The 17,240-nt window shown below is 46.1% G+C and overlaps 1 protein-coding gene across 1 annotated transcript in view; it reads right to left on the bottom strand.

Annotated features, from left to right (window-relative positions):
• Positions 1-17,240, bottom strand: part of LOC117518410 (sodium/hydrogen exchanger 2-like) — a 45,262-nt gene that overhangs the window by 13,967 nt on the left and 14,055 nt on the right. The window contains exons 4-8 of the mRNA XM_034179560.1: positions 16,532-16,666; positions 15,827-15,921; positions 10,063-10,161; positions 1,206-1,417; positions 878-911 (exon numbers count right to left, since the gene is read on the bottom strand). Of these exons, the coding sequence (XP_034035451.1) occupies positions 878-911; positions 1,206-1,417; positions 10,063-10,161; positions 15,827-15,921; positions 16,532-16,666 (575 nt within the window). The remainder of the gene's footprint in view (positions 1-877; positions 912-1,205; positions 1,418-10,062; positions 10,162-15,826; positions 15,922-16,531; positions 16,667-17,240) is intronic.

A 17,240-nucleotide genomic window follows, 5' to 3' on the forward strand; every position in this document is an offset into this window, starting at 1 on the left:
AAACCATATGGATTTGAATCACGTGTGATTGCATCAGACAAGCTTGAACCCTTGTGCGCATGCGTGAGTTTTTCCACGCCTGTCGGTTGCGTCATTCGCCTGTGAGCAGGCTGTGAGTGAGGAGTGGTCCACCCCTCTCGTTGTTGTTTCATTGCCAGGAAATGGCGGAATGATTTGGGCTTTTTTTCATCAGAATTTTTTCAGAAACTGTTAGAGACTGGCAGCTGGAAACCATTAGAAAAATTTATCTAGCTTTCGGTGAAAATGTTACGGGCTTGGTAGAGAATAAGGAGTGTTACTGTCGCTTTAAGGATGGCCCCCAGCGGCTGTGGGGCGCGCCGCACTCCAAAGCCGCCATCGACAGGCTAAATGACCATTTAATTTCTAAACGGATGGCCGTGACCATCGTGTTATCACAAGAGCTGGACATCAACCATTTTCCAGCAGATTTCACTTTTAACAAGAGATTTTGTCATGGAAAGCCAAGCGGAGGCTTCGCGCGTCACGATGGATTCGCTACTGGAGTGAGACAAAACCACCTCCGTTTTGGTCTCACAGGACGGCTTTGAGATGGCGTTCAGACAGCTGACGGTGGTTTTTCCATCGAGTGATTATCCGAGAAATTGTGGATGTGCCTGGACATGCCAGAACATGTCCCGTGAGGCTTCATCACGGCATTGCTTTGCGCCAAGCAGCACCACCGCGACGCGCGAAGCCTCCGCTTCTCTTTCCATGACAAAAACTCCTGTAACAGTGGAATGTACCGTTCATTTCCAAACTGGACGCTGTGTTTTATCCGGGACGTCGTCTGACTAGCACAGGAATTGTGAAAAGACATGGACATCAGCACTTTTTTGGCACATTGAGACAGACGTGCGGAGGAATTCCGCGGCGGGTCAGAACCAGAATGCCTGCACAAGATGAGAAGACAGACTGAACACAAGAAGAAGAATGACAAATATGGAAGTACATGTGCACAGTATTGTTGGACTAGGGGAAGCATGTTGGCACAAGCAGCTCATATGCTTGTGTCCCACTGAGAAGATCTCTACGTTGAGGCCACTCTTACTTTGTTCTCCTTGTATAACTGGAGTCACTTTAGGAAGGTCTTATAGACTGATGTCCATGCCAAATCAACCCAGAGCAAAAATAGAAGCCAAAGGTATTTTCAGATAAACATGAAGACCACACGCCCCATTTCTCACCGATGCTCCGCCAGATGAAAGCAAACACCAGCGTGAAGACAATGTAGGCCCAGTTCCACTCATGCTCAGTGGTTATGGTCACCACGCCGAGAAAGAAGATGGTTTCGGAGATGATGGCCAGCACCTTGACTACATGTCGAATGGTGGTGCAGGAGCGTTGGGACACGTTCTCCTCCACGTAGTACTTCATGGTTATGGCACACGTGATGATGCTGGAGGGAGAAGATGCCAGAGTGTGTCAATTCATTTTTACAGTGGCCAGTATGTTGAAGGATGTGATAATGTGTGCGTGTCAACTAAATGCCAATGATGAGCCTAAAATGGTGCAAGTAAAATGTCTTTCACGGTCTGTGTCTCAAGATGAAATTTTCACTAATGTTACACAATAATGTGCCTCATAGTGCCATGAATTGATTTTGAGTCATGTTCATGCTTATGAAGGATATGTGTGAATACTGTTGTGAAAGTGTAGGTACACGGACCCACAACAGGGGGCATAATGAACGGACAATGGAGAAAGGTGAATAACAAGTTTTACTGTTGTGAAACGAGCACAACTAATACAACAATCAATAATTTGGGGTTTGAGTCGAAATCCGCTGGTGTCGTGTGGGCAGGCTCGAAGGTAGGAGACGTCCGTCCCAGTCGAACCGGAACCACCCAGATCTCCTCTGCCACCGAACCCTGGGAGTACTGGAACCGCCAAGTCCCGAATTCCCAGGTGGCCACTGCCTCCGCTCGTCGGATCCGGTACTGCTGGCGGGAGAGAGCAACAAACACACAGGTGTGGATGCGACAGCACCCAGTAAACGGAGAGGGGAGAAGCCGCCTCCACCTCTTGTCACTATACAGCAGGAAGGTGAGTACTTATCCAAGTAATTAGCTTTCAGTAGTCAGCTGTCCTGAAAAGGTTTAACAAGTTTTATCTGGTTATGCAGAATATGCGTGCAGAGAACATTACCTCAATCTTAAGGCGATATCTCGGCACTGAGGTGGAGACGCTGTCCTGATGATATACCTCCGTGCTGAGTGGAGTCAGCTGTGTCCAGTAATGGGTGACAGCTGTCACCCTGACTGCTCTCGTAAGGTGGCAGCGCCCTCTGGTGCCTGGAGCCCGCACTCCAGGCAGGGCGCCCTCTGGTGGTGGTGGGCCAGCAGTACCTCCTCTTCAGCGGCCCACACAACAGGACCCCCCCCTCAACGGGCGCCTCCTGGCGCACGACCGGGCTTGTCCGGATGGCGACGGTAGAAGTCGGCCAGGAGGGCCGGGTCCAGGATGAAGCCCTTCTTCATCCAGGAGCGTTCTTCGGGGCCGTACCCCTCCCAGTCCACCAGGTACTGAAAACCCCGGCCCATTCGACGGACGTCGAGGAGCCGGCGCACGGTCCAAGCCGGTTCCCCGTCGATGATCCGGGCAGGAGGTGGTGCCGGACCCGGGGTGCAGAGGGGTGAGGTGTGATGGGGTTTTATCCGGGAGACATGAAACACTGGATGAATCCGCAGCGAGGCCGGAAGCTGGAGCCTCACTGCGGCGGGATTGATGACTTTGAGGATTTTGAAGGGACCGATGTATCGTTCTTGGAGTTTGGGGGAGTCCACTTGAAGGGGAATGTCCTTGGTGGACAACCACACTTCCTGCCCAGGACGATACTTGGGGGCCGGGGCCCGCCGCCGGTCTGCATGTTTCTTCGCCCTCGTCCGGGCCTTCAACAAAGCAGAGCGGGCGGCACGCCACACCCGACGGCACTTCCGTAGGTGGGCCTGGACCGAGGGCACACCGACCTCTCCCTCGACCACTGGAAACAAGGGGGGCTGATACCCCAAGCACACCTCAAACGGGGAGAGGCCGGTGGCTGATGACACTTGGCTGTTGTGGGCGTACTCGATCCAGGCCAGGTGGGTACTCCAGGCCATCGGGTGCGCGGCTGTCACACAGCGTAGTGTCTGCTCCAGTTCCTGGTTGGCCCGCTCTGCTTGCCCGTTGGTCTGGGGGTGGTACCCGGACGAAAGGCTGACCGTGGCCCCCAGTTCCCGGCAGAAGCTCCTCCAGACGTGTGAGGTAAACTGGGGACCGCGATCGGAGACAATGTCTGATGGTATTCCATGCAGACGGACGACGTGGTGGACCAGGAGGTCCGCTGTCTCCTGGGCCGTTGGGAGCTTCGGGAGGGCCACGAAGTGGGCCGCCTTGGAGAAACGGTCCACTATCGTGAAGACGACGGTGTTTCCCTGGGACGGCGGGAGACCCGTGACAAAGTCCAGGCCGATGTGGGACCAGGGGCGATGAGGCACGGGCAGTGGCTGTAGCAGCCCTGAGGTCTTTCTGTGGTCGGCCTTGCCCCTGGCGCAGGTGGTACAGGCCTGGACGTAGTCCCGGATGTCGGCCTCCAGGGATGCCCACCAGAAGCGTTGCCGGACGACTGTCACGGTCCTTCGCACCCCAGGGTGACAGGAGAGCTTAGAACCGTGACAGAAGTCCAGGACTGCAGCCCTAGCTTCTGGTGGGACGTATAGTCTGTTCTTTGGTCCGTTTCCGGGGTCCGGGTCACGGGTCAGGGCCTCCCGGACGGTCTTCTCCACGTCCCAGGTGAGGGTGGCCACGATAGCGGACTCCGGGATGATGGGATCCGGGGGATCCGACGGTTCCGTTTTGACTTCGTCTTCGTGCACCCGGGACAATGCATCCGATCTTTGATTCTTGGTCCCGGGACGGTAGGTAATCCGGAAGTCAAAACGGCCAAAGAACAGTGACCAGCGGGCTTGCCTGGGGTTCAGCCGCTTGGCGGTCCTGATGTACTCCAGGTTCCGATGATCAGTGAAAACCGTGAATGGCACGGCTGTTCCCTCCAACAGATGTCTCCACTCTTCGAGGGCCTCTTTCACAGCAAGGAGTTCCCGATTGCCGACGTCATAGTTCCGTTCAGCGGGGGTCAACCTGCGGGAAAAATAGGCACACGGGTGAAGGACCTTATCGGTCTTCCCGCTCTGGGAGAGCACCGCTCCTATCCCTGAGTCCAAGGCATCCACTTCAACCACTAACTGGCGGCTAGGATCGGGCTGCACCAGAACTGGTGCAGACGAGAACCGTTGTTTCAACTCCTTGAACGCGGCTTCGCACCGATCCGACCAGGTGAAGGGGACTTTTGGAGAGGTCAGGGCTGTCAGGGGGCTAACTACCTGACTGTAGCCCTTAATGAACCTCCTGTAGAAATTAGCAAAGCCGAGGAACTGTTGCAGCTTCCTACGGCTTGTGGGTTGGGGCCAATCTCTCACCGCCGCAACCTTGGCCGGATCAGGGGCGACGGAGTTGGAGGAGATGATAAACCCCAGGAAGGACAAAGAAGTGCGGTGGAATTCACACTTCTCGCCCTTCACAAACAGTCGGTTCTCTAACAACCGCTGCAGGACCTGACGGACATGCCGGACATGAGTCTCAGGATCCGGGGAAAAGATGAGTATATCGTCCAGATACACGAAGACGAACCGGTGCAGGAAGTCCCGCAAGACATCGTTTACCAACGCTTGGAAAGTCGCGGGAGCATTAGTGAGACCGAACGGCATGACCAGGTACTCAAAATGACCTAACGGGGTGTTAAATGCCGTCTTCCATTCGTCTCCCTTCCGGATCCGAACCAAATGATACGCATTCCTAAGATCAAGCTTGGTGAAGATTTTGGCTCCATGCAAGGGGGTGAACACTGAATCCAACAAGGGCAACGGGTATCGATTGCGAACCGTGATTTCGTTCAACCCCCTATAATCAATGCATGGACGAAGCCCGCCATCCTTTTTACCCACAAAAAAGAAACCAGCACCCATCGGAGAGGTGGAATTCCAGATCAACCCGGCAGCTAATGAGTCCCGGATGTAGGTCTCCATTGATTCACGCTCCGGCCGTGAGAGGTTGTACAGCCTACTGGACGGGAACTCACTGCCTGGAACCAAATCAATGGCACAATCATACGGGCGGTGGGGAGGAAGCGTGAGAGCCAGATCCTTGCTGAACACGTCAGCGAGGTCATGGTACTCCGCCGGCACCGCCTTCAGATTGGGCGGGACTCGGACCTCCTCCTTAGCTTGGGAGCCGGGAGGAACCGAGGAACCTAGACACTCCCGATGGCAGGTTTCGCTCCACTGAACCACTACCCCGGACGGCCAATCGATCCGGGGATTGTGCTTTAGCATCCAGGGAAAACCCAAAACCACACGGGAGGTGGCCTGAGTCACAAAGAACTCGATCACCTCCCGGTGGTTACCTGACACCACCAGAGTTACTGGAGGTGTCTTATGCGTGATTGGTGGGAGTAGGGAGCCATCTAGTGCCCGAACCTGCACAGGCGAGGTAAGAGCCACCAGAGGGAGCCCTATCTCCCTGGCCCATCTACTGTCTAGCAGATTCCCCTCAGAGCCCGTGTCCACCAGTGCTGGGGCCTTCAGGGTTGAATCCTCAAACAGGATCGTGACTGGGAGTCGTGTAGCAATGTGGGTGTGTCCCACGTGAATGTTTCGGCCCACCCCTGGCCCAGTCTCTAGGGGCGGGCGTTGGAGTTTAACCGCTCGGGGCAGTCGCTTGCGAGATGCTCACTCGAGCCACAAACATAACAAGCTCCGTAGGCCCGCCTCCTTTGTGCTCCAGGTGCCCTAAATGTTGCCCTGCTCGTGTCCATAGCTTCGTCAGCAGGGGGAGCCGTAGGCGCACGGAGCGCAGGAACAGAGGAGCGTGGGGAGGGCGGAGCTCGGTCGGAACCGGAAGGGAGAGGGACGACGCGTGCCTGGCCACGCCCTTCGCCTCGTTCCCGACGGCGTTCCTCTAGCCGGTTGTCGAGTCGTATGACTAGATCGATGAGCCCATCTAAATCCCGCGGTTCGTCCTTCGCCACCAGGTGCTCTTTTAGGACCAGTGACAGTCCATTTACAAAGGCGGCGCGGAGGGCAGTGCTATTCCAGCCGGATCTCGCCGCCGCGATGCGGAAGGCGACTGCATAGGCAGCTGCGCTCCGACGCCCCTGTCTTATTGACAGTAGCGCGGTTGAAGCGGTCTCTCCTCTGTTGGGATGATCGAACACCGTTCTGAGCTCCCGCACAAACCCATCGTATGTATGAAGGAGCCGTGAGTTCTGCTCCCAGAGCGCTGTAGCCCAAGCGTGTGCCTCCCCGCGAAGCAGGTTTATTACATAAGCTACTTTGCTAGCGTCAGTCGCGTACCTCACGGGACGCTGTGCGAAGACGAGCGAACACTGCATCAAAAAATCCGCGCACGTCTCCACACAGCCTCCGTACGGTTCTGGAGGGCTTATGTAAGCTTCTGGGGACGGAGGAAGGGACCGTTGAACGACCAGTGGAACGTCGCTATCACGCGCAGGGTCCTCGGGAGGGAGAGCCGCAGCGGCGCCCGGAATCCCCTCGGGATCCATGACGCTGGCCGAGATATCCTGTTGTGAAAGTGTAGGTACACGGACCCACAACAGGGGGCGTAATGAACGGACAATGGAGAAAGGTGAATAACAAGTTTTACTGTTGTGAAACGAGCACAACTAATACAACAATCAATAATTTGGGGTTTGAGTCGAAATCCGCTGGTGTCGTGTGGGCAGGCTCGAAGGTAGGAGACGTCCGTCCCAGTCGAACCGGAACCACCCAGATCTCCTCTGCCACCGAACCCTGGGAGTACTGGAACCGCCAAGTCCCGAATTCCCAGGTGGCCACTGCCTCCGCTCGTCGGATCCGGTACTGCTGGCGGGAGAGAGCAACAAACACACAGGTGTGGATGCGACAGCACCCAGTAAACGGAGAGGGGAGAAGCCGCCTCCACCTCTTGTCACTATACAGCAGGAAGGTGAGTACTTATCCAAGTAATTAGCTTTCAGTAGTCAGCTGTCCTGAAAAGGTTTAACAAGTTTTATCTGGTTATGCAGAATATGCGTGCAGAGAACGTTACCTCAATCTTAAGGCGATATCTCGGCACTGAGGTGGAGACGCCGTCCTGATGATATACCTCCGTGCTGAGTGGAGTCAGCTGTGTCCAGTAATGGGTGACAGCTGTCACCCTGACTGCTCTCGTAAGGCGGCAGCGCCCTCTGGTGCCTGGAGCCCGCACTCCAGGCAGGGCGCCCTCTGGTGGTGGTGGGCCAGCAGTACCTCCTCTTCAGCGGCCCACACAACAAATACTTCAGTTTGTTTGTCTGTGGAGACAGTTACTTGAAACAATTGATTTGTGGGTTTACTGAAAAATATTATAAACAAACACCAGAATAACTGATTTCAAAGAGAAACTTCTTTCAAATAGTTTTAAACCACATATTTCATTTTTATGGATCATAAACAGCCCAAAACCAAAGTAAAGTGGTTTTAAATTGAAGATATGTTGTTGTGAACGGTTAACCAAGAATATAAAGGTTCAAGCTCCTTTTAAATGGCTTTAAAAGTCTTTTAAACTGATTAAATCCAGAAACCTTAGTTTCCATAGAATTTAAACTGTTCTAAATGAAAATAAAACATTTCAAGTGATTGTAATCTGGTTAACGTAGATGCATTTTTCTTCATGTTTTAAATGGCTTGATATTGTTGAAATTATTGAGTTTCTCTTAAACTGCTTCAAACATGTATTAAAGTTATTTTAAAGTGGAACACTTTGAACTGGTTTCACCTGGTTTTAATCTGGTTAATATAGAAGTTTATTTTTATTTGTTTTTTATTTACAAATTTTATTTACAAATGTTTCAAAGAAAGACATTTCATTTACATTTCAGAAAGTATGCATTTGAGGAAGCTTTCTTGAAATTTGTAAAAAGGATCTCCCAAGAAGCTACCTTAGCTTATAAAAGGAGTCCTAAGCACAAGATATATTACAATACAACAGTTTAAAATATATATATATATACGAGGTCTATTAGAAAAGTATCCGACCTTATTATTTTTTCAAAAACCATATGGATTTGAATCACGTGTGATTACATCAGACATGCTTGAACCCTCGTGGGCATGCGAGAGTTTTTTCACGCCTGTCGGTTACGTCATTCGCCTGTGGGCAGTCTTTGAGTGAGGAGTTGTCCACCCGCTCGTCGATTTTTTTTCATTGTTTAGGAATGGCTCAGAGACTGTTGCTTTGTTTGATAAAAAATTTTTCAAAACTCTAAGGCACAACTGAGTGGACACCATTCGATAAATTCAGCTGGTTTTCGGTAAAAAATTTAACGGCTGATGAGAGATTTTGGTCTGGTAGTGTCGCTTTAAGGACGGTCCACGGCGCCTGATGGCGATCTGCGTTTCGAGGCGGCAGCGTCTCGCCGTTTCAAGTTGAAAACTTCCACATTTCAGGCTCTGTTGACGCAGTAAGTCGTCAGAGAACAGAGAACTTTCAGAAGAAGTCGGCATGAGGAGTTTATTCGGACATTCCATTGTTAACGGTCATTTTGTAATGAAAGAACGTGCGGGCAGAGTCGCATGTCGGGCTGGACCCGACCGCGGGGGGTCGCGGCAGGAAAAACACCTCCGTTGGAAATCTTAACGGGCAAGTTGGAACATGCCCAAGCTGTTAAACAATTTCTCAGTTACTCACTTGTTGAAAGCCATTAAAAGCCGCCTGAATTCTACAAATGGTTTTCAACACGGAGGTGTTTTTCCTGTCGCGGCGCACACAGATTTGCCGAGTCGTCACGGAAACAACTCGGCGAATTTGCGCGTACGTCTTTCATTAAAAAAATGTCCTTAAACAGTGGAATGTCCGCATAAATTCCTCATGCTGGCCTCTTCTGAATCTTCTCTGTTCTCTCACGATGTCCTGGGTGAATTAAGCCTTAAATTAGGATGTTTTCAGCTCTAAACAGGCCGACGACAGCGCCTGGAAGCGCTGCAGGACGTCCCGCTCCGTGGGAAGTCCTTACACCGACAGAAACACCCCATAATCTCTCATCAGCCGTTAAACTTTTCACAGAAAACCAGCTTAATTTCTCGAATAGTGTCCACTCGGATATTCCTCACAGGTCCAGAAAAAATTTTGATAAAGCAACGCGCGCCGTCTTGAGCAGCGTGTGAAACAAAGGAATTCAGCCGAGAGGGCGGGACCACATCTCACTCAAGGCCTGCCCACAGGGAAATGACGTCACCGACACGCGTGAAAAAACTCACGCATGCGCACGAGGGTTCAAGCATGATTGGTGTAATCGCATGTCATTCAAATCCATATAGTTAAAAAAAAAATAAAAGGGTCGGTTTATTATCTAAGAGACCTCGTATATATATATATATAAGCAACTTTTAAGTGTTTTAAGGTTAGAATAGGGTTTTCAACTTCTTCAAATGTGTGTTTCATTGTCTGCAGACAATTCCTTTGACTTCATACTTGGTTTGTGCTCTGACTGTCAACTGTGGGACCTTATATATAGACAGGTGTGTGTCTTTCCAAATCACGTCCAATCAACTGAATTTACCCCAGGTGGATGCCAGTTAAGCTGTAGAAACATGTCAAGGATGATCAGTGGAAACAGGATGCACCTGACCTCAGTTTTGAGCTGCATGGCAAAGGCTGTGAATACTTATGTGCATGTGATTTATTTGTTTTTTTATTTTTAATAAATTTACAAAAATCTCAAATTTTCTTCACGTTTTGATTTTGGGGTATTGTGTGTAGAATTTTTAACTGAATTTTCATCCATTTAGAAATCAGGCTGTAACAAAATGGAGGAAAATTAAAGTGCTGTGAATACTTTCTGGATGCGCTGTATATAATTAATGAGTCAACACATTTTTACAGCCCTACTCAGAGCTCTTAATCATGAATCATATTTAAACCTACAGACTGGAACCTTTACCAAAGATATAATTACTGGTCACATTCTTTCTTAGCATTTCCACTTACGCCACAACGCTGGAGATGGCAAACAGTTCAGCCACCAAGTATGCCAGGTAGCTGTACATGAAGACAAAGAGGGGCTCGATCCAGGCTCGGACTGATAATCTGTGATTTTGGGCATTTGCCCGGTGGGCCGCTGCACGTTTAGAAATGCGTGGGCCGGCCCTCCCATATTTATAGAGATTATGGAAATATACAGTGTTCTCGAACCGCGCACTGCTGTCAACACGAAGAAAGTCCGTGATCGGTGAAGCTACAGCATTTAATCGGCGCAGCTGCAGAGCCACTTCCTGCATTTGTGTCAAAATAAAAGTTCTATAGTGTTTCATACACGGCGCAGTCTTATTCTAGGTGTCTGTTTTGTTTCCGTTTGATCACACAATGGAGACTTACATCAAGCACAATGATTGACATGACCAACAGCCAGTGACAATGGAGAAGCATACAGGGTGGCCAATCAGATTGCAGGAATAGCAGGCTGCCGCTCCCGCCCCTGTGAATGGATTGAGTCCTCGGCGCCTGGACTTCTCTCCGCTCTTCTACTGATACAAGGTTGGAATCGTTTCTTTTATCTTAATTAACTGTGCTTTACTTTTGTTAATCTTTAAATGTAACTATACACTTTGGAGCTGTTAGACTTGTTCAAAGACTCTAATTGGCATTGTCCTGCTAATGTGGAGGAGGAAGGGTTGAAGAGGAGTGGCCAAGGATCAAGCTCTGTTTATGCACTGAAGTCTGGCACAATTGCGACATCCAGTGGTAGAAAAATCTTCCACAGCACCTTTAAAGGTTAAATCCCACTAAATGGGAAAACTACATCACCTGCTGTCAAATGTATATATTTGCATTGGGCAGTAACAACAAAGAATTACGAGGTCTGTGAGAAAAGTATCGTGCCTTTTTATTTTTTTCAAAAACTATATGGATTTGATTCATATGTTTTTACGTCAGCCAAGCTTGAGCCTTCGTGCGCATGCGTGAGTTTTTCCACGCCTGTCGGTTGCGTCATTCACCTGTGAGCACGCCTTGTGGGAAGAGTGGTCCAGCCCCCTTGTCGGATTTTCATTGTCAGGAAATGGCGGAATGATTTGGGCTTTTTTTCCATCAGAATTTTTTCTGAAACTGTTAGAGACAAGCAGCTGGAAACCATTCGAAAAATTTATCTGGCTTTTGGTGAAAATTTTGTGTGGAGCTGGGACCATCGTGAGCAATTTCTCTGGTTATCACAAGAGCTGGACATCAGCCATTTTCCGGCAGATTTCACTTTTAACAAGAGATTTTGTCATGGAAAGCCGCGCGGAGGCTTTGTGCGTAACGACCGATTCGCTGTGGAAGCGAGACAAAGGAACACCTCCATTTCGGAGTGTTAGAGGACAAGTTTGGACATGCCCAGCTCTCCACAATTTCTCTGATACTTACTGGACTGGTAAGCATTGAAAGCTGAGATAGGCATGTCCAAACTTGTCCTCTAACACTCCGAAACAGAGGTGTTCCTTTGTCTCGCTTCCACAGCGAATCGGTCGTTACGCACAAAGCCTCCGCGCGGCTTTCCATGACAAAATCTCTTGTTAAAAGTGAAATCTGCCGGAAAATGGCTGATGTCCAGCTCTTGTGTTAAACAGAGAAAGAGCACACGACGGTCTCGTATCCACACAACCATCCATTTAGAAATGATCCAGTGGTTTGTGCCTCGTCGTCGCAGCTCGGAGCGTGGCGCGCTGTGCGCCATTGTGGGGCATCCTTAAAGCTGTAGTAACAGTCCTTATTCTCTGTGAAGCCCGTAAAATTTTCACCGAAAGCCAGATAGATTTTTCGAATGGTTTCCAGCTGCCTGTCTCTAACAGTTTCTGAAAAAATTCTGATGGAAAAAAAGCCCAAACCATTCCGCCATTTTCTCGCAATGAAACAACCACGAGAGGGGTGGAGCAGTGCTCACTCAAAGCCTGCCCACAGGCGAATGACGCAACCGACAGGCATGGAAAAACTCACGCATGCGCACAAAGGTTCAAGCATGGCTGACGTAAAAACATATGAATCAAATCCATATAGTTTTTGAAAAAAATAAAAAGGTACGATACTTTTCTCACAGACCTCGTATAGGTCCTCAGAGCAACAAATGTCATGCCAGTGAGACAGCAGAGCATGAATGAATGAATGAATGAAAACTGTTTATTTCGAACATTTGATACAACAACAATTACAAGATAGATCAGTAAAGACAACAACAAAAAGTTCCTACTGTGTACCCAACATGTCCGAAAGGGGTAGGGTGAAGCATCAGCTTATTTATCCCTACCCCTTCTTCCCCACAACCAGTAATACCCTTTGCCACATATACACATAGATTCCTACACACCTAAACCGATATCAATATATATATATATACATACATATATATACACATACACATACATATATACATACACACATCAACATACATACACATATACATACACATATATACACATATACATATATACACATATATATATACACAAACATAAATATACACCTACACATACCTACTTACATACAAAATACTATATATTTACAAGCCGAAGCAAAAAACAAAAACACCCTAACCCTCATTACCCTTCCTCCTCCCTATACCCAGAAAAAACATATTTTTGTACCGCTGTTTGAACTGGTTCATGCTTGGACATTGCTTGAGCCCCACTCCCAATCTGTTCCACATCCTCACCCCACAGACAGAAATACAGAAACCTTTTAATGTTGTTCGTGCCCACTGATGCTTTAAATTAAATTTCCCCCTCAGACTGTAATCCCCTGATCTGTTAAAAAACATATTTTTAATATTTGCTGGAAGTAAATTGTTTATTGCTTTATACACGATTTGTACTGTTTGAAAATGAACCAAGTCTGTGAATTTTAAGAATTTGGATTGTAAAAATAGTGGATTTGTATGATCTCTATAGCCAGTATTATGAATAATTCTTATAGCTCTTTTCTGCATTACTGATAGTGATTGTGTTGTACCTTATAAGTATTACCCCATACCTCTGCACAGTACTGTAAATATGGTAAAACCAGTGAGCAGTAAAGAATGCGGAGTGAGTTGTGGTCCAGAATATGTTTCGCTTTGTTTAGAACTGAAATGCTTCTTGACAGTTTACTTTGTATATGTTTTATATGAGTCTTCCAGTTTATCTTATCATCTATTATCACCCCCAGAAACTATTTTCATGTACCCCTTTCAATATCTACCCCTCGACTTGTAACTGAACCTGTATGTCTGTATTACAATAGCCAAATAACATGTATTTTGTTTTACTTAAGTTTAATGATAATTTGTTTCTGTCAAACCATATTTTCAATTTTCCCATTTCTATACTGATCCTCCTCAGTAACTCCTGTAAATCCCCCCCTGAACAAAAAATGCTTGTGTCATCTGCAAATAATACTAATTTTAATATTTTGGAAACATTGACAATATCATTTATATAAATTAGAAACAGTTTTGGACCCAATACTGACCCCTGTGGGACGCCACAAGCATTGTCCAAGCATGATGATGTATATTCCCCCAACTTCACAAACTGTTTTCTGTTACTTAAGTAGCTTCTCACCCAGTGCAACACCAACCCCCTAATCCCATACTGTTCAAGTTTATTGATTAATATGTCATGATTAATTGTATCAAAAGCCTTTTTAAGGTCTATAACTATTCCAACTGAATGTAATTTGTGGTCTATGGCGTTTGTAATCTCCTCAACTGATTCTATTAATGCAAGTGATGTTGAACTATGTGCTCTGAATCCATATTGACTATCAGTAAGTAATTTATGTTTATTTATGAATTTGTCTAATCTATTATTGAATAACTTTTCTAATAATTTGGAAAATTGTGGAAGCAAAGAAACAGGTCTATAATTTGTGAAGTGGTGTCTATCCCCCAGTCTTATACAGCGGCACAACCTTAGCTATTTTCATTTGATTGGGAAATTACCGGTTTGAAATGATAAGTTACAGATGTATGTTAATGGTTCTACAATCCATTCAATGACCTGTTTTACCACCACCATATCAATTTCATTTAAATCGGTAGATGTTTTATATTTACAATTATTCACAATGTCTATAATTTCATTTCCATCCACTGCTGTGAGGAACATTGAACAGGATTTCTTTCTATGAGATTATTATCCCAATCCTCAGGTTGGGAATCGGGAATTTTTTCTGCCAAGCTTGGTCCAATATTTACAAAAAAATTATTAAAACCGTTGACTACCTCATCCTTATTTTCCTTCTTGACATTATATCAATGAAATACTGAGGGTAACTCTGTTTTTTTATACCATTTTTGATAATGCTATTTAATATATACCATATTCCTTTAATATGTTTTTGTTATTATATAATATGTACTATAATATTCCTTCCTACATACCCGTATAATATTAGTTAATCTATTTTTGTATTTCTTATATCTATTTTCTGCCTCTTTAGTCTTTAGTTTTATGAATTCTCTATACAGTGTATTTTTCTTATTACATGCATTTCGTAACCCTTTCCTCCTTGGTTGTCAAGGAGATAAATGGTCTATTTTATTCATCTTTGTCACAAATGCAAATTGTGAATAAAGTGGGTGTCACTACAAACCTGAACAGCTCCAACAGATTCGTGGAAGCAAGAATGTTCTCAGTGGTCATGCTGTGTTGCTTACACCGGGGTGGACTTTCTGCATTTTCTGCACATAGTGTAAACCATGCACATAAATCTCTAAACCGGTTTTATCTTCTCTTCAAACAGGTTCAACCACTCTAATATTCCCAGGCATGTACTCTGTTTCAGCTTCAGTTGTTAGGCTGAAAATGTTGACATAATTTTAGTGTTTTACTGGCAAAATTAGTGTGTTGACATGTTTTTTTTCCACTTCAAATTGTAGAAACCACTGAAAGAATGCAGTGTTAGACTGTGTTAGGTGAAACTCTTAACTGAAACTCAGCTGCAGGAAAGAAGAGATTTGTATGACTGACATATTGTTCATCAGTGGGAATCTTGCCAATCAAAATGTAGAGAGTGAAACAAGTTTACTGGCCCAAGATAGCTTTAAATAAATGTACACTACCAGTCAAATGTTTAGTCACACTTCCCATTTGTGAAAGTGTATCGAAACTTTTGACCGGTAGTGTACAAGAGAAATAGCTCGGTGATGTTCGGTATTTAACCCCTTAAGCCCTAGAGCCTATTGCACCAAAATCACATACCCATACATTATGATTTATTTCTCGGCATGTACAAGGTCAAAAATGCAAAAGTTTGGATCAGCTAAAAGACAGGTCCTAGGGGATGTTGTGGATGCAAAAAAATTGAAAGTGAATAATACTTGGTAGGAGTACATGAGGTTTATTTCCCAAAAAATGAATTCCGATTTATGTATTTATTTGCTTGGCGTTTCAGCTGTGGTTAGTTGATATGTGACTGAAGTGGATACTTTTGTAGAGGAGACTTCGCTTGACATTTTGATGTATAATAAGTGTATGTTGGTGTCAGCATTGGTTAGTTATGAGTGTTCAAATGTTCCAAAACAGGGCAAGTCCCCAAATTTGGGGACTCTAGGGTTAAGGGGTTAATCTAAATTATATGTACCTTAACTGATATACTATGTAAGAAAAACTTTGTATTATGCCAGGTCAGGTCAGGGAACACACAATGGTGTCCCACGTTTCTGCATCCACCACACTACAGAACCCATCAGGTCCTCGAGGGCAACCACCGAGGCAGACTGCAGTTTCATCCCCACCTCTAGAAAGTAACCATCTGTCTCCTGCAGCCAGGTGAAATGTGGGCATCGCCTTTGGCCTTCTCCAGTCGCGGAGTCCTCAACAGTGATGCACCTCCGTGCTGGATCACACACAGAGAAACGCACCACATGACCAAAAGCATGTCATAGCTGACGCTCCTTCACAATGCAAATGATACTCTTCATCTTAGTCAGCCTGCGTAATCATCTAAATCATTCCAGTAAAAAACAAGAATCCTATGAAGATACTTGGTACCAAAGACATTCAGTCTTTGGTGCTGGGTCTAGGTCTAGGTTACTGATTAGCACCCAAGTTTCATAACCATACATAACAGCGGAAGCACCAGGATTCCTAAAGACTTGGACCATCATTCTCCTGTAAAACCATTGAACCTCTGTCCAGTGACCTCATGACTTCATAAACTCTTCCTAGGTGTCTCTCAACCTCAAAGGTGAAGGATCCAGAGAAGTGAATGTTTCTGCAAGTTTGTCACTTTCACCGCATACAGATAAGTCCAGGAAATCAGTGAAAGCCTGGATCTTAGTCTGATCCAACACCATTTCAAACCCAAACACTCCTGTTCCTCACTCAGTTTATCAAATACTACAATCAAGGTATCCATTGATTCCAAACCATTGCATCATCTGTAACATCAAGGTCAGTAAACCCATTATGTCAACACAATGATTTTCTACTAATATCATACTTACCACTGTGACAGCATCGCTGAAAAGCCCTTCACCAAATATGACAATATATCTGCTCATTGACTCCAATATCCTCAACACATTCAGCACAGCCACTGGGTCCACAGCCGATATGATGGCAGCAAACAGCAAGTTCTCCTGTGATGGAACAAGGGATGATGTGAAATGGCAAACCAAACAATTAATTTGGCATATAAGGTCACAAGTGGATCTGGAAGTTGTTTTGTCATTATTTTGGCACAAAATGTTCTTTGTGACATAACTCCAGATGTACACGGAAAGTCGAGCATGTGCCTTGGGGTCTTTTGTTTGGAGGCAACCACACGAACCAGACACCCCACTGTGCTTTATTCCATACAAATTAGGATTTATTAATTAATTAGGAAGTCTGAGACTTATTTCAGAGCTCGGGCGATTTTATAAAAATATGAAATAATATTTTGAAATAGTAAATGATCTTAAAGTCTTATCCAAAATATGCAGTAATCGACTTTAGACGTTGCTCATGTTTATTTGGTTTTGGAGGTGAAGCATCCAGTAGGCCCCCAACTACTGTGTATCTGGAAAGTATTCAAAGCGCTTCTTTTTTTTTTTCCACATTTATGATACTGTTGGGAAGGTGTCGTAGCATGGACCCACAACAGGGGGCGCAAATGAACGGACAATGAATAAGCCAAAAAGTAACAATTTAATGTTGTGACAACACACAACT

The sequence above is a fragment of the Thalassophryne amazonica genome, chromosome 1, assembly GCF_902500255.1.
Source record: "Thalassophryne amazonica chromosome 1, fThaAma1.1, whole genome shotgun sequence".
Lineage (NCBI taxonomy): Eukaryota > Metazoa > Chordata > Actinopteri > Batrachoidiformes > Batrachoididae > Thalassophryne > Thalassophryne amazonica.